This window comes from Balaenoptera borealis (assembly GCF_965194805.1).
Source record: "Balaenoptera borealis genome assembly, chromosome: 2".
Lineage (NCBI taxonomy): Eukaryota > Metazoa > Chordata > Mammalia > Artiodactyla > Balaenopteridae > Balaenoptera > Balaenoptera borealis.
In genome coordinates, this window is record NC_138867.1 from 154,860,506 (window position 1) to 154,888,286 (window position 27,781).

At 43.4% G+C, this 27,781-nt stretch overlaps 1 protein-coding gene across 1 annotated transcript in view; it reads left to right on the forward strand.

The window, feature by feature from the left end:
* DOCK2 (dedicator of cytokinesis 2) overlaps window positions 1-27,781 on the forward strand; it is a 426,319-nt gene that overhangs the window by 60,736 nt on the left and 337,802 nt on the right. The window contains exons 15-22 of the mRNA XM_082378747.1: window positions 4,148-4,246; window positions 6,272-6,344; window positions 6,457-6,560; window positions 8,325-8,508; window positions 8,633-8,730; window positions 10,381-10,470; window positions 11,514-11,614; window positions 12,430-12,564. Of these exons, the coding sequence (XP_082234873.1) occupies window positions 4,148-4,246; window positions 6,272-6,344; window positions 6,457-6,560; window positions 8,325-8,508; window positions 8,633-8,730; window positions 10,381-10,470; window positions 11,514-11,614; window positions 12,430-12,564 (884 nt within the window). The remainder of the gene's footprint in view (window positions 1-4,147; window positions 4,247-6,271; window positions 6,345-6,456; window positions 6,561-8,324; window positions 8,509-8,632; window positions 8,731-10,380; window positions 10,471-11,513; window positions 11,615-12,429; window positions 12,565-27,781) is intronic.

Genomic DNA, 27,781 nt, shown 5'->3' on the forward strand with positions numbered 1-27,781 from the left:
GTCCCTCTTATTAAACACTTCACTCTAATGCCTGTACATTAAAAAAAACCCTCCAATTTATTTCTCATTTTAAAAATGAGGCTAATAACCACTCCCATCAAATTCTGGGAAGATTCACAATTATTTTTTAAATTTAAAGAAATCATCGCAATTACCTTTTTGTTTGAAAAGACTGGTCCCATTAATTAATATCTAGTTGAGCAAAATCCAAGGATTTAACTTAATCCTCTTTTTGTTGGATTTTGAAACTTTTCTGAAAAATAAGATAAGTAAGAAACGCTTTGCTCAAAGAAACACAAAGGAAGAGCAGAGGGTTTTTATCTGAAAGGGAAATTGGGTTTCACAAATGTATAGACCATGCTTTGAAGTCATTTTTATCCAACTACCTGTTGGAGAACTTTTTAACCTCAGCCTCATTTTTTAAAACACTGATGTGGTTGCCTTCGATGTTGCCGAAGGACAAATTAGAAGGAACAGATAATGGGAAAGCAGACCTCTTATCTCGTTTCTGAACCATTTGTACTTCCGACTCTGCCATCCTTTCGTGTCACACCCAGCCAGGCTGAACAGACGCACTTACCAAAGATGAATATATAGGCAGGAATTTGGGGGCAGAAATGGAGAGGTAACTGTGGGGCACAGTGATAATTTGCAGTTTCATCTATGAGGGAAGTTAGGGGGAGTTCAGTTGACTGACTATTGAAAATTGCTAAGGAAGCCTGTGGGAGGCTTTTCTTTCTCTACTTGCAGAAGTAAATATTACTGCCTAATTAAGTGTCAGGCAGCACACTCAAATGTTCCTGTTTGATGTTGGTGGGAACAGTCCCCTTTAGGGGTATCGATTTCTCCTCCTGCTCCTAGGAAGAGCAGGGTCAGAGGATAGAGTAGGTTAGACTTGTCCTTGGCTCACTTTGGGGTCTCAACGACCTTGCTCAGGAGGACCCATAGCAGAGAAGCTAATAGGCTGGGCTCTGAGGTCAAACTGACAGCGTTCAAATCCCACCCTCCCCTCCTATTAGCTGTGTGATCTTGGGCAAGTTTACATGTCTATAAAAGAGGAATAATAATCTCTTCCTTGTGGGATTGCTGTTTATACAGAATGGTAGGTGTAAGGCACCTGGTATGTAGTAAACACTCAGCAACAGGAAGGAGGTAACATTTAGAAAAAAGCAGACCAACTGCAGGTTGAAGCCCTGGAAAGGATCTGAGGGGGTCAAACAGACAATCCAGCGTGGATACCTAAAGCAAGTTCAAGAAGTAAAAATGCTCAGATGCCGGGCTGAGAAACCTCTGCTCTTCTGAGACCAGCCAGTTTACAGGGCTGGAGGTAGGGCATGGGGGGCAGTGCTGTTGTAGTGGTTAAGACATGACCTCTGGGGCCAGGCATCCAGGCCAAAAGCCCAGCTCAGCCCGGGTTAGCAGGATGACCTGGAGCAAATTACGTAATCTCTCTACGCCTAGGAGACTCTGTCTGAAAATGAGACCAGCGGTGGCACTTTACTCTTGTGAATACCAGCTGAGATAATTGACGTAACAGGTGTTCATTGAAGTTCTCTATCACCAGAAAGGTAGAGCCGTCGCAGGCTTGGTGCCCGCCTCGCGGACGCTAACTGGCATCTTCCCGTGATAAGACCGACCTTGTCAGCCTAGAGCACTTTCTGGCGCTCGAAATGCGTTCACACCGCTGGTGTCATTTATTCCTCAGGTGATTCCTACGAGGTAAACAAGACCTGTGTTTGGAGCCTGATTTTTCCTCCTGCTGAAGTGTGTCCACCAAGGCCAAGTCGGCATTAAAGTTTCCAGGCTTCCTTCTACTGACCTGAAGCCAATTAGGGGCTCTCGTTGTTAACGGGGAGCCATGGGGGTGGGCAATGGGGAAGATTATTGAATAGGTTCAATGGAGACATGCACAAATCTATATTTTCCTGAAAACCGGCCCTGTCCCTGGTCACAATGCTCTTTCTACACACCCAGCGACATTCGGTTTTATCACTGAAGTGTTGAGAGGGAGGGAGCTGTCTTAGGTCTTTCTCAGAATAATACTGAGACTGTTTTCTCCAGCTTTAGGCAATCAAATTTTCATCATCAAGATAGTTTTGTGGGATTCAGCTGCGTGCTGTACAGCAGCTTTACTTTCACCAGAGATACATGTGTATTTTCAGTTTTTATAAGCTATGTGGGATTCAGCTGAGCTACAGAAATGCTAAGCCCATAATTGTCACTAGATATAAATCTTAGGAGGCTGGAAGGCATCTAGGTTGTTACAGAGGGAACACTGGGCAAAGAGAGGGTCTGAGATGTAGTCCTGGTGTTGGTACCTTTTGGGGCAAGTGACGTAACCTCTCAGGGTCTCAGTTTACTCAGTTTTGAAATGGGGTTGATGACGGTAATCATCAGAGGTGGTTGTGAGGATTGAATTAAGTGAGGCAGTTCGTGTAAAGGGCTTAGCATAATGCTGGACACAAAGCACTCTCTACATGGTCAGGACAACTTTGGAAGCATGTTTTTAGTTTAGCACCTCAAGAAGTTCTGAAAGGCTCCATACCATTGAAAATTAAGGGAGTTGTATGTCTTCCCTCATTTGCAATTCCCTGGTTGTCCTTGTTTTTTCAGAGATAAGTTTTGAAAGGATGCTGTAGCCTTATTTTCAGATGGGTTTGATCTGGCCATATGTAGCATCAGTCAGTATTGAAACTGAACTCATTCTTTCCCTATAGCTCGGAAGTACAGAGGGACAGAATTATCCTTCCCACAGCTTAGCTTGCTTTCCCAGGGGCCCAGAGTGGCCAGCTTTGGTCCTTCAGCCTGGTGGGGAATCCACTGGAGAATCTGATGGAATCTAGTGAGAGTCGTGGATTCTCTCACCATAAAAGTGCCCAGAGGCACACAGTTTTGTAGTTTGGGGGCTTGGGGCTGCAAAACCAATCCTCATGTCCCTAGATCTCTGAAGACTTGAGGTTGAAATCTCTTGTTCTGGTATAAAAACCGAACTTAGGCCCCTTCTGAGTGACCCTACCTTAGATCTTGTTTTGGGACCAAACAACAGGAATGAACACAGAGATAGAATTAGGGGTTGGCATACTCTATTGCAAGGTAATTCCTTGTTACTCTGAGGGTGACTTTTTAAGAATAAATATCCTATGTAGGTATGCTTGCTCTGTGCTCACTCTCTCTCAGAATGTCCGTCCTGTGTTTCTGCTCAAAGCCAACTTGGAACCTTTCTTCAAGATCTTCAACTGTCATCACCTCCAGGAAATATTCCCTGAGTCTTCAGGGGACACTGAAGTGTCCTTTCTCTGTGCTGCATAGTATTACGCAGTCAGCCCTCTGTACCTGCAGGTTCTGCATCTGCAGATGCAGAAGTTCGACTGTACTACACTGTTTTATATAAGGGACGTGAGCATCTGTGGATTTTTTTATTGTTTTAAATCGGTGGGGAAGGGAGGGCCCTGGAACCAAGCCCCTGTGGATACCAAGGGACAACTGGATACATATATCTGTCATCACTTCACATTGCCTAGTGATTTGTCTGCTCATATGATGATTCCTACACCACACTGTGAGCCCTCATGTCAGGTTTACTCTCTGACTCATGCCCGTATCCCAGTGCTTAGCATGGGCCTGGTACCTGGAAGATGCTCCCCGACTGTGGGCTCCTTTAGCCCCCTCTGCCCATGTGTCTGTCTGAAACCCAAGCTCCCTCCCCTTGCCCAGCTCCCGCCGGCACCTGGGTGTGTTAGCATCAGAAGTCCATCAGAACGAGCTGCTGCTTGGCTGATCTGAGCCTGTTTGGTAACTTTGTGCAATTCAGATGTAGGAAACAAATAGAATTAATAAGACTGGCAGCGCGCAGCAACTCCAAGGCTGGTTACCATTGACAATAGGGCAGCCACGTCAGCTGCTACTGCGCTCCAGTGGTTTCCAGAATGCAAGTAATAGAATTTCTATAGTAAAGCAGCTGTCACTCCCAGGGCCGGGCACACTCATGTATAAATCTGTAACGTACAAGGGTACCTGGCAGAAGGCTTAAAGAAGGCAGGGTTACCCCAGGCCCTGTGGCCAGCCTTGGCCTCGGGACCGAAATTGCCCAAGCATAGAAAATGGCAGTTCTATAGTGTTTTCTCTCTTTTCATTTTTCTTGGGTCAGAATGCAATTTGCGTGGGAGCTGGGGACAAACCTATGAATGAATATCGGTCCGTCGTGTACTATCAAGTCAAACAGCCACGGTGGATGGAAACAGTCAAGGTAATAATAATAATAATGATGATGATAATAGTTGGGGGACTCTTAAGACTCCCTAAGATCTGAAACAATAGCCTAGCATGTCTCTGGTGGTGTGTCAGGCAGTGGAAATAGTGGCCCAGTGGGCGAACGCCCGGTTCTCTTGATCACCCTTCACCGGCCCAGCAGCAAGCCACCATGGCATTGTCAGATGATCTTGTGGACTGTGCCCAAGCCATCAAGTTGTGTCGTTCTACTCAGCAGTGAGGAGTGACAGAGCTTGGGAGCAAATGTGAGGCTATAAAAAGCTATTTAATGCCTGGTAGATACCCTGTTGGGAGGGTACCTCAGATGGTAGTGGCATTAACCACAAATATTTGCATTACCAGATTGTCACACTAAAGCAGAAGGGAATATCATGCATTGGAAGTGGAGTTTGGAATTAATTTAGTGGCCAGTGAAGCTTGATCACAGCTTCAAATGTCTCTGCCTTGTAGTTAATAGCAGTCTTTTTTTTTTTTTTAATTTTTTTTTTATTTTTGGCTGTGTTGGGTCTTCGTTTCTGTGCGAGGGCTTCCTCTAGTTGCGGCGAGTGGGGGCCACTCTTCATCGCGGTGCGCGGGCCCCTTCACTATCGCGGCCTCTCTTGTTGCGGAGCACAGGCTCCAGACGCGCAGGCTAAGTAGTTGTGGCACACGGGCCCAGTTGCTCCGCGGCATGTGGGATCTTCCCAGACCAGGGCTCGAACCCGTGTCCCCTGCATTGGCAGGCAGATTCTCAACCACTGCGCCACCAGGGAAGCCCTTAATAGCCGTCTTTACTCACTCTGTGCTTTGAACCCAAACTGAAGATATTCATAAGACTTCCCTTTCAGAGGTAGCTATTCAAACCTCAGTGGTTCTTGCCTTGTCACCTATAGTCCTGTTTTCCTCAGTGGGTCTCCCTGTACTCACTCTCTTAAAAGTGATGACCTACCCAACTTTGGGGTCAGAGAGCTGTTGGACCAGGTTGTTTTCTCTTCTCTGTGCTCTCTTGTACCCCAGTTATATCTCTTTGCTAGCCCTCATCACATGGTGATAATTATGTGTTGCCCTGTGTGGGCCATGAGCTCTTTGAGTGGGACTCTGCCTTACGTCAGCATGGCCAGTGCTTCACATGATTGTAGCTTATAGTATTGATTCAGTATGCAGTGAAAGAATGAATTGGACAACAGCTGCCCATGTGACTCTCAGTTCTTGTGCTCTGAGACGCACAAACAAGTGGTGGACCTCTTTGGACTCAAATTTCATTTTCTGGAGTAGAAAGTATCCACAGAAAATCTGAGTGGTTTTCTCACAGGTAGCTAAGCTTCTCTGTCTGGGCCTGAATTGTATAATACAGGGATTGCTGTGGGGCTTTGGGAGGTGGGATAGTCCAGAGACAGGACAAAAGCACCTCAGTCAAGGGTACAGCAGACCACTCACTGGACAGTGAAACTGGGTGACCAAGGGGTGATTGTCTTGGCCCAGTGTCCTTGGAGGAAAAAGCATCTGGACATGTGTCCAACCAAAGATGGGAATGAGGCCTAGGATTTTCCCGAATATGATTGGATTCAAGCATTTTTATTAATTTACATAAATGACTGTCCCCCAGCAAGCCCCCTAATGGGCATTGTTAATTCTCTAAGCCCTGCTGCAACTGCCCAAACTCCTGGAGTGTGTAAGGAAAATGTGCACTGTGCAGTTTGCAGTGCATTAAATCCTGCGCTAAAGTTATGTGACTTTTATATCAATATGGGGAAATTCATTTTTCCTCCCTATAATTTACAGATCTCTTTTCATTGGCTGGGAATGCAATTTGCCAAATGGATTACATTTGGTACTTTATTTTCTCTTCATAGCCAGTCCTTATGTAATGTATTTACAGTTCATCAGGCTTGATGTCTGGGTAATAAATCAGCACGCAGCACTCGAAGTTAAATGGTCAGGCTGCCTTTTGTGGGGGGGCGGGGTGGAGTGGGGAGGGCCCTTTAACTCACTGTCTCCTGAGCTCTGGTTTCTGCCTACTGAGGTGGCCGTCCCTATTGAAGACATGCAGAGGATCCACCTGCGATTCATGTTTCGACATCGGTCATCCCTGGAATGTGAGTACCCAGCCAAATGGCATCTCTGCAAAACCCCTAAGGGGAGAGGGCTGGGATCATTGGGTGGCCCAAGTATCATTTTTTTTCCTGACCTCAACAATGCTATTTTCAGCTAAGGATAAAGGAGAAAAGAACTTTGCCATGTCCTATGTGAAGTTGATGAAGGAAGATGGGACCACTCTGCATGACGGATGCCACGACTTGGTTGTCCTAAAGGTACCATGAGCTGGGATTAACTCTGCAGTGGGGAGCATGCAGGAAGTGAAGGGGAGATGGCAGGATGGCTTGGTAATTAAGGGCAGGGACCCCAGAGTCACACACATAGGGGCTTCCCAGCTGTGAGGCCTTGTACAAAGTCTTAACTTCTCTGGGCCTCCGTGTCCTCATCTGTGAGCCCTCAGTGAGTAATTGTGAGGATTATATGAGTCAGTGCATGTAAACATGACATTGATGGGTACATGGAATTCTCAGTAAATGGAAGGTTATCGTTACATACAGAGTGGGCTTTGACTCTGTTAAGACACCTGTGGGATGTACAGAAGACCAGCAAGAAATATTTGAGAGATTCCTCACTGTAGCTAATGGAAAAAATATCACAATTTAGGGTCCCGATCCTGCTGTTGACTAAATTGGAGTCATCTCACATGTCTTGCTGAGTCTCAGTTTCCTTTTCCTTAAGTGGTGATGGCCATGTTTATGACCATAAGATGAGCCACACGAAAGGACCATGTAAAAGAGTATAGATAGCAGCTGCTGTTATTTTTACGTCATGAGACTTGCACTGTTCTCTAGAAGTGGGGAAGTATTTTCCTGATCTTATATGCATGCTTTCCCACAACCACTCCTGTGACAGTGGCGTGTCTCTAGCTAGCCCCTGGCTGGAGGCAAAGGGTATGGCTGTGAAACAGGGCAAGCCTCAGTGGCCAGCACAGGGATCAAACCCTTGCCCTTGACTTTCTCAGCATTGGAGGTTGGAGTTGCCCTTTTGCCTGTGGTCTGCATGGCAAACACAGCCTCATCAAAGCTTCACAACATGGTACTCTTCTCTGAGTCTCTTTGGCTTTTCCAGGACACCCCTTTTCCTTCTGTACAGGCTCTGTTTTCTCATTTTTGACGCATCAAGGGAGTTCTTGGTTTAAAAGATTGTGAACTCATTGGGGGCAGAGTCCCAGTTGCAGTCAGTTTTCAATTTAGTCACCCTCCTTAAGCCTCAGTTTCCTCATCTGTAAACTGGAGATGATAACAGTATCCACAACAGTAACGACTGTTGTGAGGCTTAAATGACATGAACTAAGGCATATAAAGCACTTAGTGCAGCATCTAGTGCAGAGTAAGGGCTCAGTAAATGTTGACGGCTGTAATGCCTACCTCTAGTCATTCATTTCAGCATGCCAAGGGACTTACGTGGCTGTCATTTTACTAAATGTTCTATATGCATTATGCCATCTAGTCTGCTCCAAATTTCTAGAAGTAGGTAATATGATTAATTCTCAGTTTAATCATGAGAAGAACAAGACACAGAGAGACCAAGGAATGTATCCAAAATGACACAGGCATGTGAATGGTAGAACAGGGTCTAAATACCATCACTTTCAGAATCTAGTGCCTTTGCTGTTAACTTCTTCTTTAAGCTGATTCCTTATCCTGCTGGTGGGCTTGTTTGTGTTAAGATCTTATAAAACTTAGAATGAATTAAAATATTCTGTTTGGGAATCTTCACTTCCCTCTGTGCCATTAATGAAGTCCACAGAGCCTTCGGGTGGTGATCAACCCCTTTCCCATTAACGTAACCTTGGGTTCTCGCCTATTTTGTGGAAAAAGAGCCCTGCCTTCCCAGCTGGTGTTCACTGCTCCTCTTATGATGTCCCTCACTGTTTCTGATCCTCTCTACCTACAGTGTGTAATCTGGCCACTGCAAACTCTGTGTAGCATTGGGTGCATACCCTTGGCTTGGGGAAGTAACCAAGGTGTTGTTTCCAGGGCGACAGCAAGAAGATGGAGGACGCCAGTGCTTACCTGACTCTTCCTTCTTACCGACACCATGTGGAAAACAAGGGGGCTACCTTGAGTCGAAGCTCCAGCAGTGTCGGGGGGCTCTCTGTCAGCTCCCGGGATGTATTCTCCATTTCTACGCTGGTGTGCTCCACAAAGCTCACCCAGAATGGTATCGGAAACATTGATAGCTGTGTGTGTGTGTGTGTATGTATGTGTGGACAGGCCAGGGGAGGTCCTGATATGGACAGTTTAGGCCAGTAATAGTAATTCTACTTGTCTGGATTCTATTTTAGTGGGTTTGCTGGGTTTGCTGAAGTGGCGTATGAAGCCACAACTGCTACAGGAGAATTTAGAAAAATTGAAGATTGTCGATGGAGAAGAAGTAGTAAAGGTCAGTGGGGCTTCATTTTACCTGTATTCATCCACCAGTGACAGAGCTTTAAATCATGGGTGGCTTCAGGGGAGAGATGAAGTGCTGAGGGAGATAGGACAACTTTGCTTCTGACAATGGGATACAGTGTCCCAAGTCGGCATTAGAAGCCTTTATTGGTAAATCTGGGGGATGATGTGGTTCAGTGATGCTGAATCTTGAGCAGGAGAAAAGTATGGTTGTGCTCAGTCTCTGGAAATAGATCAACTTTGGTGTAGATCCCAGTTCAACTGCTTGCCAACTTTATGCGATAGTATTATCAGTATGACATATTTTGCAGGGTTGTGAGCATTCAAGATGATAAATATTTAAAAATCACTCAGCAAGTCTCTTACACATAATGCACAATAATTGAACTAACGCATATGAAAATGTACAAAGTTCAACAAATAGTAACTATTATTTATTTTTGTTGTTGTAAGTTGCTATAGTAGTATGATCTCTTAGTATTATCTACATGTTGCTGTTAGAAATGAAAAGTATTCTTGGTTTCTGCTGCTTCAAGAATGTTATGTATTAAACATGAGAAAAGGAAAGCAGAAAACAATGCAAATGTCAGACGTATTGTTGTGTCCACATGGTGGTGGAGGATATAGTGTCTGAAACGCAGATCTAATTAAAGCAGCTGTCTCTCCAGCACTATGAATTGGGACAAGTGTTTCCCAGAGGTCCTGGTGATCTTGTTTCCATTGGGAACCTGGTACAGCTAGAAACCGTGAGATTGAACATCTTTATGTAGTAGCTCTGTGTTTCGACTATAGGAAATATTGACCCATCTCTTAGGAGGGAGGGGTATCAAATTTTAGTTAATTGCCCATACATGGAGAAGCAATGGTCGAATTTCCAGATCAGTGCTTTAACTGTGCACTGTTGACCCACCTACCTGGTTCAACAATGGCAAGGAAATTCCCCAGACATCCTTTTATAAGGCCTGTCACCTTTGGCAGCCTGGAAAAGTCATCTGAAAGGGAATTCTGTTGTCTCCCTTTTGCATTCTTTTTTTTCTTTTTTTTAGAAAAATATTATTATTGGTGTATACTCTACATACAGTAACATATGTACGGAGCACTTATCTTAAGAGTACAGTTCAGTGTATTTTTACACATGTACACAACTGTGTACCCACCACCTAGGTCAAGGTACAGAACATTTTTAGCATTGCAGTAGGTTCCCTCTTACCGCTTCTCCATCAGTAACCTATTCGGGGGTAACCACTAAGCTGACTACCATCATTATAGATGGGGTTTTTGCCTGTTTTTGAATTTCATAAAAAAGAGAGGGATAATGAATGAACATTTCTGTGTCTGACTTATCTTACCCTGCACAATGCTCACAAGAGTTATATTCATCATTCCACGTTGAAGTAGTTTGCTCTTTTTTTATTGCTGTGGAGTATTCTATAATGTGGAAATGCCACCCTCTACTTATCCACTCAGCTGAAGATGGACAACTGGGTTGCTCCAGGTTCTGGCTCTTGTGAGTAAAGTACCTGGCCCTCCTGAACATGGCACATGGTGGATGTGTGCCCTCATTCTCTTGGGTAAACACTGATGAGTGGGACTGCTGGGTCACCTACACTCTTTCTTACAAGACCTTCATTATTTTGCCCAGTTTCTCCAGGATACTCTGGATGCCCTCTTCAACATCATGATGGAACATTCTCAAAGTAATGAGTATGACATCCTCGTCTTTGATGCTTTGGTAAGAGAGAGGGGACCAGTGTTTAGTGACATTAGGCATTAACGTGTGTCTCACTGTGAGAACACAGAGAACTTGTGGCCCACATGGCCCTTTTCATGAATTTTTTGGAGACATTGTAACATTTGGCAACCAGACCAATGAACGAGTTGCTGTTTCCCTTCGTTTGCTTCGAGTTCATTTGAAAGCATGGGCAGGGTGATTAAAAGGGGAGTGTTTAAGTGCTGATGGTGGATTGGCCCTGGTTGAAAGTACATGAAGCTGGATACTGTGAATAGTCGCTTTGGCTTTCCATGAATGCGGAGAGTGAGTCCTTGGCCAGGTTGTAAAGCACCCAAAATGTTTACCTTCTTCCTGCTCAGTCTCCAACTCAGCAGTTGTTACACTCCTCCTGCCCACCCAGAACATTTTAGAGTGGGTGGTACACCAGCCAGATCTGTCTCCTTTCCACCTTTCAAAATGGTCTGTTCTTCCTCTTGTGGTCCCAACTCACATCTTCTCAATGTCATGTCAAAATAAACATAAAAAAAAATCTGCATTAAGGTATCAGTGACCAATAAAGTATGAATGTGTCAACCCTTTGTGTCAGTGACATTTACATTTTTAAAGAGCTTACTTGGAGACAACTGTGACTTAATCCAGTGCTTCCCAATAGGGCCTCCTAGAAAGCTGTGTCTAAGGAAATATGCTTCCTGACAAAAAGATCCTTTGATTAAAGAACTTAGGGAAGTGCTGACCATTGCATGACTCTCTTGGAGATTTACAATGCGCATAAGCATATGGAAGACTCTAAGGCCTGCAATAAAGAAGGCAGTCTAAGGTTGATAACTTGAGAGTTCTCAAGCTTATCTGACCGTGAAACCCTGTAGCATACTTCATGAAATACTTTTGAGGAGAGGTACTACCTTAATGAAAAGGACTGAAGCTATATTAGTGACCTAATTCCTGGGCAAAAGAATTTGATAGGGATTCAGTTATGCCACGTGAATACAGCTTCCTGTCCTGGGTCTGCCCACAAAACACTGATTCCTTGCTTCTTCCTCAAGATCTACATAATAGGACTCATTGCTGACCGGAAATTCCAGCATTTCAACACCGTTCTGGAGGCTTACATTCAACAGCATTTCAGTGCTACCCTAGCTTACAAGTAAGTAACTGTGTACTTCCTACTTTCCCTGCCAGGATGCCAAGGTCACAAAAAGTTGAGTAGTTTCTTTTTGTCACCAGCCTGTGTGATTTCTACCTTTTTTGACAAAACCCAATCTGGCTGTGTTATTTGGATTAAATAAAAATATGCAAACTCATAGGTTGGTATGAATATTTTATGGTGGCAGAAGTACATGGAAGTGTTTGCTCGTTCGTTCATTCATTTAGTCAGTCAGCTATCATTTATTGAACAGCTACTTGTGATACACACTGGGATTCAAAGGCTAGAGAGAAGGAAGTGCATATGACAAGTAGCTCAGTACAGCTTGAGGGTTAGAGATCAGAGATGATGCTGGAAAACTTGGTGGAGGCCTGTTTGTGAAGGGACCTGGAAAAGCAGGCCAAGTAGTTCAAAGCCTACCCTGCTGGTAATAAAGAAACATGGTAAGTTTCCAGGCAACGGAGTTCCATGATATTACAAGAACATTTTCTGTGGGAAGAAAAAGCTGAAAAGAACATTGTCACCACATCATCCCCCCTCACATCCTCATTGTGACTAGTTTTCCCAGTCAAAAGATTTTTTTCTCACTACTTTTTCCTTTGCTGGCTTTTTATGGACAGGAAATACTTATTCACTCCCTGTATTAAACATATATTTTTAAGCAGAGTTATTTTTATGGTGTAAATCAGTAAGTGAGCTTGGCTATACCATCACCTCTAACCTTTGATTGAATGCCTTATAATTTAGTAAACAAATTAATTACCATGCTGTGGGCTGAAAAGAGATGTATCTTGAAAATATAATCCCTTATTCAGGAAATTGATGATGGTGCTGAAGACTTACTTGGATACCTCCAGCAGAGGAGAGCAATGTGAGCCAATTTTAAGAACGCTGAAAGCTTTGGAATATGTGTTCAAGTTCATTGTTCGGTCAAGGACATTATTTTCACAGTGAGTACTAGTTATGTAAGAGTGATTGATTAGCTCTGCAATTCCTCTGGGGTACAGCAGTATTTGTGCCATTGGAGAAACTCTTTTACAAAATTATAACCAGCTGCTGATCAAAAACAGCTTAAAAATCCAACTTAGAGAGTTATGAATAGGTAGTAATTGTTCCAAGTTCATTTGGGGAAAAAAAGAAGGAATCTTCATATGTTGAAGAGTTATGTCTCCTCCAGTGACTATGATTTGTGATTTGAGGCTCTTCTGCGTTTCATCTAACATTCTTCATTTGATTTGAGATATGGTGAAAACCTTCCAGGAATCTATATTCCATGGGGATGGGGAAGCAGAACTCAGAGAATTTGACATTTATTTGGCTCTAGGAGGATGCACATGACAGATGAGCAGATATTTGCAGCTGATCCGCCTGTCCGTGAAATCCTAGTGGCCAAAAAGTGAGCTGACATGTTAGAGCACCTACGAGATTTGATATTCGATGGTCAGCATCACAGAGGTTAGCTACCCGTTTAAAAGGCTTTAGAGGTGGAGTCATTCCAATGCAACCTGTAAAATAACAATTTATGTGTCTCCTGGCTACAAGGCAAAGTTAGGCAGGGAATTGGTTGTGTGTGTGACCAGGTTGGTTGTGTGTGATGGGAAATAAGAGGAAGCATACAGGAAATGTATTGTCCGGATTCTTATCGGTGCAAAGGAAGAGCATGCAACTCAAGCTGACTCAGGGGGAAATAGGACTTTATTTTATTTCTCATTATTGAAAAATCTTGGGGGTAGTTGGCCTTCGGTACGGCTGGATCCAGATGCTTAGTGTCATTCGGATAGTCTCTGTCTCTCTAGATCTTGGCTCTGCTTTCCTTTTGTTGGCTGCCTTCTGAGGCAAGTTTTCCAATGGGGAAGTCACTGGGAAACTCAGATTCATATTCTACTAGCTTAAGCAACTCTAGGTTCCCTGTTGTTTGACCAAAATCCTATGCCAAGAACTACCTTGGGTCATGTGCTAAGGTCTTAAACAGTGTGACCAGGAGAATGAATATGCAGATTGTGTACTTATGGTCACATGTTCACCTCTGGAGCCATGGGTCAGGTCAGTATGAACTTATGGTATGAACTTGTTTACTTGAAGGGATGGTTTCTCAAAAAAAAAAAAAAAAAGTAGAAGTCCGTAAATCATCATTCTGATCAAGACATTGGATGAGTTATGAAAGCTTCATACTCAAAGGCAGCTGAAATGGGTAATTATTTGAGATTCTCCTTTGTAGGAGAATTCTTTGATATTTCAGTTGATGAATAGAAAGAGATGAGTGTCTTGAACCATGTCACAAAAACATATGTCACTTAGGCTATTCTACAAGTGAAATATCTGTTTCGATTCCTCTGTTTTGTCAGATACTCAAGGCAGAGACTGTGTATTGAAGTCTTAGGAGTATTCTTGAACTTGAAAGAATATGTGAATTATTTGAAAACCAGTAAGAGACAATTATGGGTCTTCCTAAGAGTTGAACTCTTGGAGAGGTTCAAGGATTCAAACGTTGTAATTCCAGATTAGGCAATGATATCTTAGCCCATCTCCAAGCGAGAACTTCAGATCTACAAGAACATATCTCTTCCATGTATCATATCTTATGCCTCAATTTGTCCTTTTAATTTATTTCTCTTCCCTCCCTCCCCCCATTCCTTATTTCTTTCCTTCCTCCCTCCCTCCCTCTCTTCCTTTCCTTCCTTCCTTCCTTCCTCCTTGTCTTACCTCTCTTAGTCTTCGTCTCTTTCCTCCACTGGAACAAAGAGCATTTGTACATTTGCTTTCTTCTTTCCTACCTGAAGGCATGTCATCTTGCAGAGCCCCCAGCTCTTCATTCAGTATAAATTCAGTGCTGCTGGAACTCTAAGTGAGTTTTGGCTTCTTAAGGAGTAGGATAATCTGTTATTCTCTTATGTACCCTCAGCATAGCATAATAGAACATCACTGACACTCAAGAACGCTTGTTGGATGAAGTGCATTCTGGGGGCTAGGAGAAGCCATTTGGTCAGAGGAGATGTCTCGAAGGTAATCCAGACATAATCTTGAATCCTTTCTCATCATCAGAAATATAGGCTGACCTGCAAGGAGTGTCTAGGACCTCATGCCGAGGGAAGGTAGTAGGTCTTGTTCATTCTAGAATCTTTCACAATGGGTTCTCTTCAGTGGAGCCTCAGGGACATTGGGAAGTGATGGTAGTATTTCCCCAAACTGGAAGGGCATTTTACTTGGGAATGGAAGATAGACGTTTCAGTGCTTTGAGATTTCTAAGCCAGCTGGTGGGAAATTGTAATATAATTATTGCTTTGGGAGCTTGTTGTGTCTGGTATTGTGTTTCCGTTTCCTGTTATTCCTTTGTCTTTCCTCGTGTGCATAGTTACAGCTGATCCAGCTCCCATTAATTGTTCCCTGCCATTTTTTCTTTGTGCATGCTGCACATGAGCGTTTACAAGGGCTAGGGATTTTCCTGTATCAATACGCAGGATGCAGTCGGGTAAGAGAGGAAGAAAACTTGTTGAGAAGGGTTGGAACTTTTTTTTTTTTAACATCTTTATTGGAGTATGATTGCTTTACAATGGTGTGCTAGTTTCTGCTATATAACAAAGTGAATCAGCTATATGTATACATGTATCCCCATATCCCCTCCCTCTTGCGTCTCCATCCCACCCTCCCTATCCCACCCCGCTAGGTGGTAACAAAGCACCGAGCTGATCTCCCTGTGCTATGCGGCTGCTTCCCACTAGCTATCTGTTTTACATTTGGTAGTATATATATGTCCATGCCGCTCTCTCACTTCGTCCCAGCTTACCCTTCCCCATCCCTGTGTCCTCAAGTCCATTCTCTACGTCTGCGTCTTTATTCCTGTTCTGCCCCTAGGTTCTTCAGAACCATTTTTTTTCCTTTAGATTCCATATATATGTATTAGCATATGGTATTTGTTTTTCTCTTTCTGACTTACTTCACTCTGTATGACAGACTCTAGGTCCATCCATCTCACTACAAATAACTCAATTTTGTTTCTTTTTATGGCTGAGTAATATTCCATTGTATATTTGTGCCACATCTTCTTTATCCATTCATCTGTTGATGGACACTTAGGTTGCTTCCACATCCTGGCTACTGTAAATAGGGCTGCAATGAACGTTGTGGTACATGACTCTTTTTGAATTATGGTTTTCTCAGGGTATATGCCTAGTAGTGGGATTGCTGGGTCATATGGTAGTTCTACTTTTAGTTTTTTAAGGAACCTCCATACTGTTCTCCATAGTGGCTGTATCAATTTACATTCCCACCAACAGTGCAAGAGGGTTCCCTTTTCTCCACACTCTCTCCAGCATTTATTGTTTCTAGATTTTTCTGATGATGCCCATTCTGACTGGTGTGAGGTGATACCTCATTGTAGTTTTGATTTGCATTTCTCTAATGATTAATGATGTTGAGCATTCTTTCATGTGTTTGTTGGCAATCTGTATATTTTCTTTGGAGAAATGTCTATTTAGGTCTTCTGCCCATTTTTGGATTGGGTTGTTTGCTTTTTGATATTGAGCTGCATGAGCTGCTTGTAAATTTTGGAGATTAATCCTTTGTCAGTTTCTTCATTTGCAAATATTTTCTCCCATTCTGAGGGTTGTCTTTTCATCTTGTTTATGGTTTCCTTTGCTGTGCAAAAGCTTTTAAGTTTCATTAGGTCCCATTTGTTTATTTGTGTTTTTATTTCCCTTTCTCTAGGAGGTGGGTCAAAAAGGATCTTGCTGTGATTTATGTCATAGAGTGTTCTGCCTATGTTTTCCTCTAAGAGTTGGATAGTGTCTGGCCTTACATTTAGGTCTTTAATCCATTTTGAGTTTATTTTTGTGTATGGTGTTAGGGAGTGTTCTAATTTCATTCTTTTCCATGTAGCTCTACAGTTTTCCCAGCACCACTTATTGAAGAGACTGTCTTTTCTCACTGTATACTCTTGCCTCCTTTATCAAAGATAAGGTGACCATATGTGCGTGGGTTTATCTCTGGGCTTTCTATCCTGTTCCATTGATCTATAGTGCTGTTTTTGTGCCAGTACCATGCTGTGTTGATTACTGTAGCTTTGTAGTATAGTTTGAAGCCAGGGAGCCTGATTCTTCCAGCTCCATTTTTCTTTTTCAATATTGCTTTGGCTATTTGGGGTCTTTTGTGTTTCCATACAACTTGTGAAATTTTTTGTTCTAGTTCTGTGAAAAATAGCAATTGCATTGAATCTGTAGATTGCTTTGGGTAGTATAGTCATCTTTACAATGTTGATTCTTCCAATCCAAGAACATGGTATATCTCTCCATCTGTTTGTATCATCTTTAATTTCTTTCATCAGGGTCTTATAATTTTCTGCATACAGTTCCTTTGTCTCCTTAAGTCAGTTTATTCGTAGGTATTTTATTCTTTTTGTTACAGTGGTAAATGGGAGTGTTTCCTTAATTTCTCTTTCAGATTTTTCGTCATTAGTGTATAGAAATTCAAGAGATTTCTGTGCATTTATTTTGTACAGGATTGGAATTTTTGTAAGGATCATTCATTTCTGTCACATAGCCAAAGAAAATGATTTTCCTGTCCCCTCTTCTATGTCATTAGCTCCTGAGTCAAAGTCTGGACAGGTGTCTCTGGGCACATACCTGTGCCATAATTGCAATGGAAGCTGGCAGAGCAGGTTTGAGCTTCTGTCATAGGGAGGCAGGCTTCAAAATATGGGGAATTCTAAATTGTAGGAAGTGAGTCCAAAAGATGCTGAGTGGCCATAAATATGACCAGTATCCACTGGGCTTTTCTAGATTGACTGAGCCCCTGGGAGGTATAGAGCATAGTGAGGAACATTGAGAAGGAGCCGAAGTGATTATGTTCTAGGCATTGAGTTTCTTTACAAACCCCCTTGCAGTGCCTTTTATCCTGAACCTCAGACAACCAGCTGAGCTGGTCCCCAGGATTTCTGAGCCTGTGGAATTACTCAGAGTCTGTGGTAGTCCATGCTTCCCTGATCCATGTGGTGGACACTCCAGGAAGAGCTCCCCTTCCTGCTGGCCAGGCACATAGTAATGAGACTGCAGAGCTTCTGTGAGGATGACTTACCGAATGAGAGAAGATCCAGAGCTCTGTTCCGCAATGATAGCGTTTGCTCCTGCTTGTCTGTGTTCCTTGTAAATCTTGGTGCTGCCGTAGGCTGGAATATAGGGGATAGTGTGGGACATGGTTATGTTCACACTGTACTGGACAGTGTTGGCTCAGTGATGGTCAGTGCTCACACTGGACACTTCCTGTCCCTGTGAGCACCTGGCTTAGTGACTTAACCTCTCTGAGCCTCAGTTTCCCCACCCATGAATGAGGATAAACCAGCTTTTAGTGTTTTGATGATGAAATGAAATTATATGTACAAAGTTTCCATGTAGTGTCTGATATTTATTCCTTGAGCAAAATAAATCTGTTAGTTGTTACCATGTTTTCACCTAGGAGAGACAGAAAGGGTACTTGTTTCAAAAACTCAGGTTAGAAAGAGAAAGTTTTAGTGTCTTGATTCATGCTCACAATCTGGCTTACTGTTCATGCTATACAAAACATTTCTTGCTCTCTATTTTTTAGGAGGATGGGACACCTTTACCCAGGTGTCTGTGCATTTAGAGGATCTCAATGTAGGGAATTTTTATGGCTCCATGAATTCACCTGGGTCTGCTGCTGGCCCACTGCATGGGCCCTGCTTTTGTCTGTGGGTCCCCCTTCCCCTGTGTGTGTGGTCAGGCCCCTGTGGCCCAAGCAGCTGTGTACCCAGCTCTCCCTCTGTTCCCTGCTTGCTCTGCCTGTCTTTTCTTTGGCCTCAGGCCTTCTGCTCTTGTTACAGACCTGCTTAGTTCTTGCTTCCCCCTCCTTCTCCACGTTATCCCTCTCCTGGGGCTGCTCTGCCGTCACACGCTTCTCCTTCACCACGCTCATCCACATCTTTTGCTTGCGAGTCAGTCAGCTCAGGGGGTAAAGGCACTGTCTCTGGAGCTAGGCTACTTGGGTTTGAATTCTGCCTTTGAATCCTATCACTACCAGTTACGAAGGTTTATGACCTTGGGCAGATTAAATAATCTGCCCAAAGCTCAGTTTCCTTGTGTGTAAAACAGGCAAGTACAGAACAACCCTTGCAGGGCGGTTGTGCAGACTCACTGAGCTAATGGACATCAGGCATGTGGCACAGTGCCTGTCACATAGCGAGTGCCCACGGTTATGATGTCCTGCTAAGTGCGTTTCACTCATGATCTCCATCAGCCTTCACAGAAATGCGGTGGAGAACCTCATCTCCTGACTTCACCTCCTCCTACGCCTCTCTCATTCTGTGCCGGCCTCACAGGCCTCCTTGCTGTGACTCAAGTTCCCAATGCAGGGCCTTCGCACCCTTTCCCAGACAACTGCTTGCTCACCCACTTGCCTCTTTTACAGCTTTATTCAGACTTCTCCTTCATTCCCTTATGTACAGTGGCAACCCCTGCCCCTGGCACTTCTTTTTTTGGTTTGTTTTTTTGTTATTATATATCATGCTTTTAATACAAACTTAAAAAAATCTGGAACAATATAAACTGTACAGATTTGATCAATCTTTTTGTTTTGTTTTTAAACTAAATCTCTAAACACACCAATGTTCCATTCCAAAATATTGCACAACATTCTGAATACAAAATGCTTGATTGTATTCCTCCTTCACTAAAGAAAGCAAATTCATTACCCTGCTCCCCCCCCCCCCCCCCGAGCTCCTCTCCATGTTGCCTCAGTTCCCCCCTTCCCACCCCCAGGGGTCAAACTAGAGAATCTACAGCTCACTGCATTGAGAAAAAGACATCATTCTGGACTAAAAGTTTACGTTCTTTACAAGACGATCCACCTTTTGATTTGTTCCTGGGAAAGAGGGGTAGACAGAGGTTGGGGAAAGGGGAGAAATAGATTTTATTCTCCTCTTCTTTTATTTTAAAGTTTGTTTTTCCTGAAAAAATATCTTTCTCTCCTCTTAAGAAAAAATCTTGAGAAGAAAAAAATTACGTTTTTTATGTTAGAAATATACATATATTCTGTATACCTCTTACATTCAAATGTAGCAAATTATTTAATACAAACAGACACCAAAAAATGTAAAAAATTAAAAAAAAAATGTTTTCCTATGAAACCAGGTAAATTAGTGCAGATTTTTGTTTTGTTTTCTTAAAAATAAAATTAAATTGAAACAAAAATACCTAGATTTGAGACAGACAGACTGAAGTGGGCCCAAGAGCCCAGCACAGGAGTCATGCTCCTGATCACACATTTTTCTTCATATTTCAACAGACCCTAAGGGGTTGGTCTCCCCCTCCCCGTATGTGGTGAGGAACAAGCCGACCAGGGTGTGGTAGGTGCCTGTGTGCGTGAGTCGGGGAGGAGGGGCTGGAAGGGGGCCTAAGCCAGCATCCAGCCTTTCCCAGAGAGCAGCCTGGGCCTGTCACCTGGCCCCTGGCCCTTCTGATTGCCCTCCCGTTCACTCTGCTTTCTGTCATTTTTCCTCCCCATGGAACTAATCACATGTTAACATACAATAATAAGCTATGACATTCTAGCGCTCTCCCTGCTAGAATGTCAGCTCCACGAGGACAGGAGTCTTTGACTATTTCGTGCTGCATTCCAAGCGCTGAGATCAGCACCCAGCACACAGTAGGCGCTCCTTCAGTAAGCAGTGGGACAGCACTTCTATCCCCCTTTCACAAGTGAGGAGACTGAGGCTTCAATTCAAGCTCAAAGGTCGCACAGCTAAGACCCAGTAGAGCAAGCTTCGCATTCTACCTCACCTGATTAAGCAGATTTGAGAACTGGCCCTTTTTCCAGGCTGTGCAAGCGTGAAGCCTGGCTGGCCGAGAGGAGGGGCTGTCCTGAGAGGGAGCAACTCCAGCTGGAAGGCTCCACTTGCTGGGCGCTGCTGGGGCTGCTGAGAGGTGCGAGGCCGTGTGGGTTTAGGTGCTGCCATCCATCCCGAAGCACAGTAGGACTTCAGGGAAGAGAATGATGACTTGGAGCAGGAGTTGCCAGGAAGGGCGTCCTCGCCAGCGTGGCGAAGCTGTCCCGGCAACAGTGACTTTGTCCTCATATCCTCCCAAGAAATGAACAAAGACAAGCTGACATGGGGCCGGTCCAGGTGAGCTCACACCCCTTGGAAACAAGTCACTGGTCGGGGAAAGAGGGATGCACTCGGTATCCTAGTGGGAGCAGCAGCATCTCCAGGGGTCCTCCTGCTCCCCCGCCCTCACCCGGGGCCTGGGAAGGCTGGCCACGCATGCACGGTGTCATCCGCCTGCACTGGGGCTGCCACTCCATTAACACGGGCTCCAAGGACCGCGGTTCTCGCCTCCAGCAGACACCCGCAATCTGGCTCTGGTCACCCAGGGCCAGACATCATTGCCCTTTCTCTAATTGCCTTCAGCATCAGATGATTTGATGCTCTCTGATGCTCGCTTTTGCCTTTTTATTGTGCGTCTTGCTTTATTCTCCCCGTCCTGCCCTCCCTCCCCTGGCCTCCACCTCATCTTTCCACCAGTTCAATTTCTTCTTATGTAAATATTATATACTAGTTTATCCTGCAGGTCATGAATATGTTAGGCAGCAAGGTTGTCTGCATAAAGCTCAGGCATGCCCAGTGTAGCCTGCAGTCAGAGAGAATACATAAGCCTCTGCCTTTTTGAACAAATATGAATTTAACTCGAAGGTACTTGCCAGTGTGATTTGTTTTCACTGATAATGTATGAATAAATATTAAAATGTAATCATCTGTTTATGCTGAGGATGGGTTGGAATTCCGGTCATATTGCTATTTCTGTTTCTCCTGCATGTAATTTGTTTGCCATGTTAATGACATTTATTCCTGGGTAAGCCTCTGTTTCCGGCTTTGAATGTAATTTCACTTTTTGATGACAGTAATGGCTCAGTAAACTGCACAATTGCACTTAATGGACTTATTTTATGATAACATTAACTTGGCATCGGATCAGGATGGAAGAGAAAACTCATCAAAGGGATATAGTCAAACAGTTACTTTTCTCTAAGTTATTATCTATTTTATGAGTTGCTACAGGGCAGAGGGGGAGGTAACAACCTGTTTCTTACAAACATATGTGAAAGCACTTTGTAAATCATTAAGTAAGTCGTCCTTATTATAACATGAAATTGTGCATATACGTGCACTTTTAAACAGTCCTCTTTCCCCTTTGCATATGGAAATACTGATAAACGATTATTGAGCACCTGTTATGTGCTAGGGACTTTGTTAAGTTCTGGGAACTCTGAAATTAATGTCAGACTTCCTCAAGCAGTGGCAGTTGAGTGGGCAAGAAAGACACGCATGCCAGCAGTCAAATGCCAGCATGCCTGGGATAAGCAGTGAGCAGTGATATGACTCAGTGGAGGCTCACAGATGGTTCCCGGGGGCAGACAGGTTGGAATGACAGACTCGCCTCGGGAGGATCAGTCATTCTTCTCAGAGGAGGTGATCTTTTACACTAGACATTGAAAGGTATTTAAGAAGCCTGGCCACAGAAGAAAAGAGAACCGGGAATTCCAAGTAGAGGGGACAACATATGCTATAGAACTTACTCTGAGGTACCACTTATAAAAGCCTCTCCTCTTTGCATGGCGCCCTGATTCACTTTTTGCTCTACCTCACTTAATACTCACGACAGCCCTGCAAAGTATAGGTATTATTATATTCATTTTATGTTCACTTTACAGAAGGGGAAATTGAGCCCCAGAGAGGTGCAGAAAGTGACTTTAGGTCACACAGTTAGATGTTGGCAGGGAGGGATCTGACATCAAAGTCTCAGCTCTTTGTGCTATCTTGTGCTTGCCCATGAATGGCACTCTTATGGAACAGTCGCTAGTGGGTGCAGCTGTGGTGGTGGAGGAGTGACGAGGTGTTTGAAGAGGGGAGTTGGAGCTAGATTGTGAAACACCTTGAAGGCCAGACCAAGGAGTTTGACGTCATCCTCTGTGCTGGGGGATATTGGCATAGATGCTACCCTCCATCCTCAGAGCACAGAGTGAATACCCCAGCAGAGGTACAAACTAATCTACTGGGATCAGAAAAAAATATTAAAATTTCTTCATTTTGTCCTAAGATGAAGAAACTAAACTTTATAAACATTTGACTTAGAATAGTACCTGGATATAATTTATATATAAATAAGCATCTGTTGAGAATCATACTTAAATTTTTTTTTTTCTCATAGGAGAAGTTTTGGAAACCCCTTCTTCTGGCAGTGGGGAGCCATTGAAGTTCTAAAGCAGGGGATTAACATGATTAGATTCATGTTTTAGAATGATTAGTGCAGAAGTAAGGTTAGTATGTGGGAGACGGAGGAGGGGAGGCAGGAGATCGATAACGAAGCTACTGCAGTAATCCAGGCAGGAGGACTTGAACTGAGGTAGTCACGGTGGGGCTGGAGAAGGAGGAAAGTAAGAAGCTGAGGGTTTATAGATGGCAGGATTGCCCAAACTAATGGAATGTGGGAGTGGAACTGATGGAGGGGGCCAGTTGGCTGATGTGACCCTGAACTTGGTGGTCCACTTTTATCAGGTATTGCTCATCAGCATGACGAGTGGGGGGAGGAGCAGGTTTTGGGGGGGAGACGACGTGTTTGGGACACGTGACGCTGCAGGTGTTTACTGGCGTAGCCGGATGGACGTGCACAGCAGGCGGTTAGATACAGATTCGGAGTTCAGGGGAGTGGAGAATGGAGATACGGCTTTGGTAGAGATTGATCTCCTTTGGTAGAAAGAGGATGTATTTGAAGCGGTAGCACAAGGTGAGCAGTGCTATAAAACTCAGAATGGAATGCAGGAGATTCGCATGTTGGAGGGATGGATGAGGGTAGAGTCCCAGGGAGGGAGGATTGGAGATATAGGAGAGGAAGCAGGAAGGACTGGCCTTAGAGGACCCAGGAAGGGGAGCATTTCCGAGAGGGAATGTCAGCAGTATTCACTGTTGCAGTGATGTCCTGGGAACTGAAAACTGATCAGGAGCAGGATATTTCACAATTAGATCTTTGGGGAATCAGCCAACCCTTTCCCAGAGTTTAGCATCTTTCCTAGTATCCAAACAGCAGGCCATCCGGGGGCAGAGGGATCAGGCTTTGATGATTGATTTCCCATCATATGCACAGGAATTGCTTACATTGTGGATTGTTCTTTGCCAGGGTATAATCCAAGACTGGCTTACCCCCCACCATCCCTCAGAAGCTGAGCCAGTTGTTTCCTATTTCTTACCAATCTCATACTGTGCTTACAGCAAAGTGTAAAATGCTGGTCTTGTTTGCTTCCATTGTCCCTTTAAATGGTTTAATTTTGCAGAACAAGATGCTATAGATAGTTAAGGGAAAAGCCAGGGAGGTCACAAGATATTCATTCTTTCACGTTGAAGCAGTAGCCGATTTCCTTTCCTTGTTAACTCCTTGTTAGAAGTCTGGGGCTAGCTTGCTGGTAGAATCTTTGCCTTTGCACAAAAATAACTTTCTGTCAAATGCCTAGGTTGACAGTTCCTCAGAGAATGACTTGGGTGGGAGATCAGTTTACTGAATAAATACGTAGATTTAGGATACGTGTTTGCAAATCCCCTGTAACTTAATATGGACATGCAGGATAATAAAGGGTCTAGTTTGCCAGAGGGGTGAAATTCACCAAGCTAACCTAATGGTCAGGGATGCTGAACTGAATCAGGCTGACTAGATGTACTTTGTGATCCACTTCAGATGCACTTGAGGCAGGCATCACCCTGAAGCAGAATTTGTTTCCTTATTAGGAAGTATTAATAATACATTACTCAGTTGTTGGGCTTGTTTCTTATTGTGTCTTTGCGGTGGATGGAAAATTAAAAAGGACTTAGTTATGGGGCACATATGGTCACTGTCCTTCAAATCTCCAAACTAGCTCCTCTGTATCTCAGATTTACTCTCCTAATGTAGTCGCAAAGACATATGAGTTCAGTTCAATTCGTTTGTTCATTCATTCATTCAGTAAACATTTTTGAGTCTTACTATTTGGAAGTTCTATGCTAGGATACCGCAGTGAACAAGGCAGATGTAGCCCTGCCCTCATGCTTCCCTTATATAATACTGCGGGGGAAAACAAATAAAATAAACAAATACACCAAGTCGTTGCAAACCATGATAAATGCCTGTAAGGGAATTAAAATTGCAAGTAGTTGAGATAGGTTGTCCAGTACAGCGGTGAATAATCCCAGTGACTACCTGTATAATTGTGGGCAAGTGACCTAACCTCTGTGCCTCAGTTTCCTCGTCTAAAGTTGGGATTACTTCACAGTGTTATTGTGAGGATTCTGATGAAGTGACGTTTAATTAATTAATTTATTATTTTTGGCTGCGTTGGGTCTTTGTTGCTACGCTCGGGCTTTCTCTAGTTGTGGTGAGTGGGGGCTTCTCTTCGTTGCGGTGCATGGGCTTCTCATTGCAGTGGCTTCTCTTGTTGCAGAGCACAGGCTCTAGGTGCATGGGCTTCAGTAGTTGTGACATGAGGGCTCAGTAGTTGTGGCTTATGGGCTCTAGAATGCAGGCTCAGTAGTTGTGGCCCACGGGCTTAGTTGCTCCGCGGCATGTGGGATCTTCCTGGACCAGGGCTCAAACCTGTGTCCCCTGCATTGGCAGGCGGATTCTTAACCACTGCGCCACCAGGGAATTCCCTGATGTGACGTTTAAACTGAGATGTGAGGGATGGGAATGATCCAGCCACGCAGGGATAGAAGGAAGAGTCCTTCAGGGAGGGAAAGTCTGAGCAAGTGATCTTGAATAAGAAAGAGCTTGAAAGAGTTTTTTTCAGAAAGTTATCGTGGATGAAGTATAGAGAGCACAGGGGAGATTAGGAGGAAGATGAATTGGGTGAGATAGGCAGAGCCTACCATGAAAAGATCATTCTAAGTGTATTACAGAGTCCTTGGGAGGCATGTAGTTGAAGATGCTTTCATGTGAGGTAGCATGCTGACACTTGATGGCGAAGAGGGCTTGTGTCATGTGCCACATGGGTGGATTGGGGGCGGCTTTGTGGTCTAGTGTTGAGGAGGACACTGAGACTGAGTTCAGAGGTAGCTGCACAGGGAGCTTGACTGACCAGTGGTACCTGAAATGGGCAGCTCGGTAGGAAGTGACAGATTATTAATCCCTGAGTTAATTACACAACCCTGGATAGGAGTAAAGGACTCTGAGTACAAGCAGAGTGCATGTTGTCCTGCAAAGCGTTTGTTTTTAGATTATAGTAATTGCATATTTAAAATTGAAAAGCCTGTGTTTCATAACCTCCCACAAGCCTCTTTGGTTGCCTCCTGTAAGATTCAAAGACATAAACTGGCCATCTTTAATTGGGTTGCGAGACAGACACAGCCTGTGCTACCTTACTTCATTGAGCAATCCCTTTAGGTTTTTCTGTTTGTTGGTTGGTTGGTTTGTTTTTTTGCAGTATCTCATCTCTGCTAAGCATTATTGTTTTACAGTCATAACGTTTATTACTTTTTAATGCCGTATATGTTTCAGCGACCATGAATTGTTGGCTGCAGTTTTGGACAAGTTTTTTAAAATATATAGTCACTTCTCAGTGATCTGTTAATGTATGGGTCTAAAGACCCATATTACCTGAAGTAGCAGATAGTGTCAAATTCACTTGATTTGATCATCAGAGTGCACTATGCAGATGTGTGTATGTGTGTACAGGTGAGCTTTTCCGTAGAAGAATGTTTTTCCAAATCAGTTTGCTGGGATAAATAGTACTGTTAATTATTATTTCCTGATTTCCTATCAGATGGGCATTCTGGAGGGAGGGCAGACCTACTGGTCTTGGGTACCATAGGGGTGATAAAAATGGAGAGCTTGTCCATGATCAAACATATTTTGTGAACAAGACACAGATGATAACATTATTATGTCAACAGTTAAGAATATCCCAGGTAGCACGAGCCACAGAATTTTACATTGCTAACCTCTCCTCTTCCTCAAAACACTTTCTCCCCTTGGCCTCTGTAGCATAGAACTCTTTTAGTATTCCTCATACTTCTCAGACCCTTTGGAGGTCCTAAATGCCCATTTTAGCCCAATCCTCCTTTCACTCAACTCCCTCCACCTAGGTGACCAAATTCAAACCCATCGCTTCAGTTACCGCTTCTATGCAGATAACCCAGAAATCCAGCTTGACCTCTTCAACAAGTTCCAGATCTGTGTGTCCAGTTTACTTGATATCTTTCGTATCTCTGAGGCCATTCAAAGTTAGCATAACCAGAACCAAACTCATGATGTCCCCTCTTCTCACTGACCTACAACTCAGCATGTTGCATGGGGCAGACAAATAGGATTTTTTGACACCTCACTTTTTGTGTTTTTCCCACATAATCCACAGTCAAGTCCCCTCTTAAATGTCTCTCAAATTCATCCACATCTTTCCGTCTTCACTACCAACTTCCTGTTCACAGTTCTCGTCACCTCACACCTGGATCATTGTGTTAGCTTTCTCCAGTGGTCTTGCTGCTTCCATCCTTGTCCTCCTAGAATCTGTTTTGCTATGGAGTCTGTTGAATTTCCTAAGTAGACAATTATAACATCTGTAAATGTGGAAAGCTTTGTTTCTCTCTTTCTTCTCTCTTTCAAATCCTTTTTCTCCCTGTCTTACTGCATTGGCTAGGTTCTAGACCAATGTTGAATAAAAATGGTGGTATATATTATGTATTAGATTTAAAAAATATTTTAGATGTCTTTTATCAGTTTAAGGTAGTTCTTTTCTATCACTAATTTGATAATAGTGTTCATCATGAAGCAGTATTACATTTTATTGTGATCGCTGATGTTTTGAACTTATTTATATCATTTTAGATGTGCATCTTCCCCAACATTCTGATTTTTCTGTCCTCTTTTTCCTTCTTTTTTTTGGTTTGTCTTCAATTTTTTCACTCTCTTTTCACCTTTAATAGTTTGAAAGTTACATTTTATATCCAGTTCTATTAGTGGCTACTTAGGTATTCTATCATACATATTTAACTTAATAAAATCTAAAGTTAGTATCTTTACAGTCCTTCTGGAAAATAAAGGATTTTAGAAGACACTTTCACTTCCTTCTTAAATATTATGCTATAATTGTACAGTATTTCAGTTTTGCCTTTTTCGATAATTCTGCAAATTAGACATTATTATT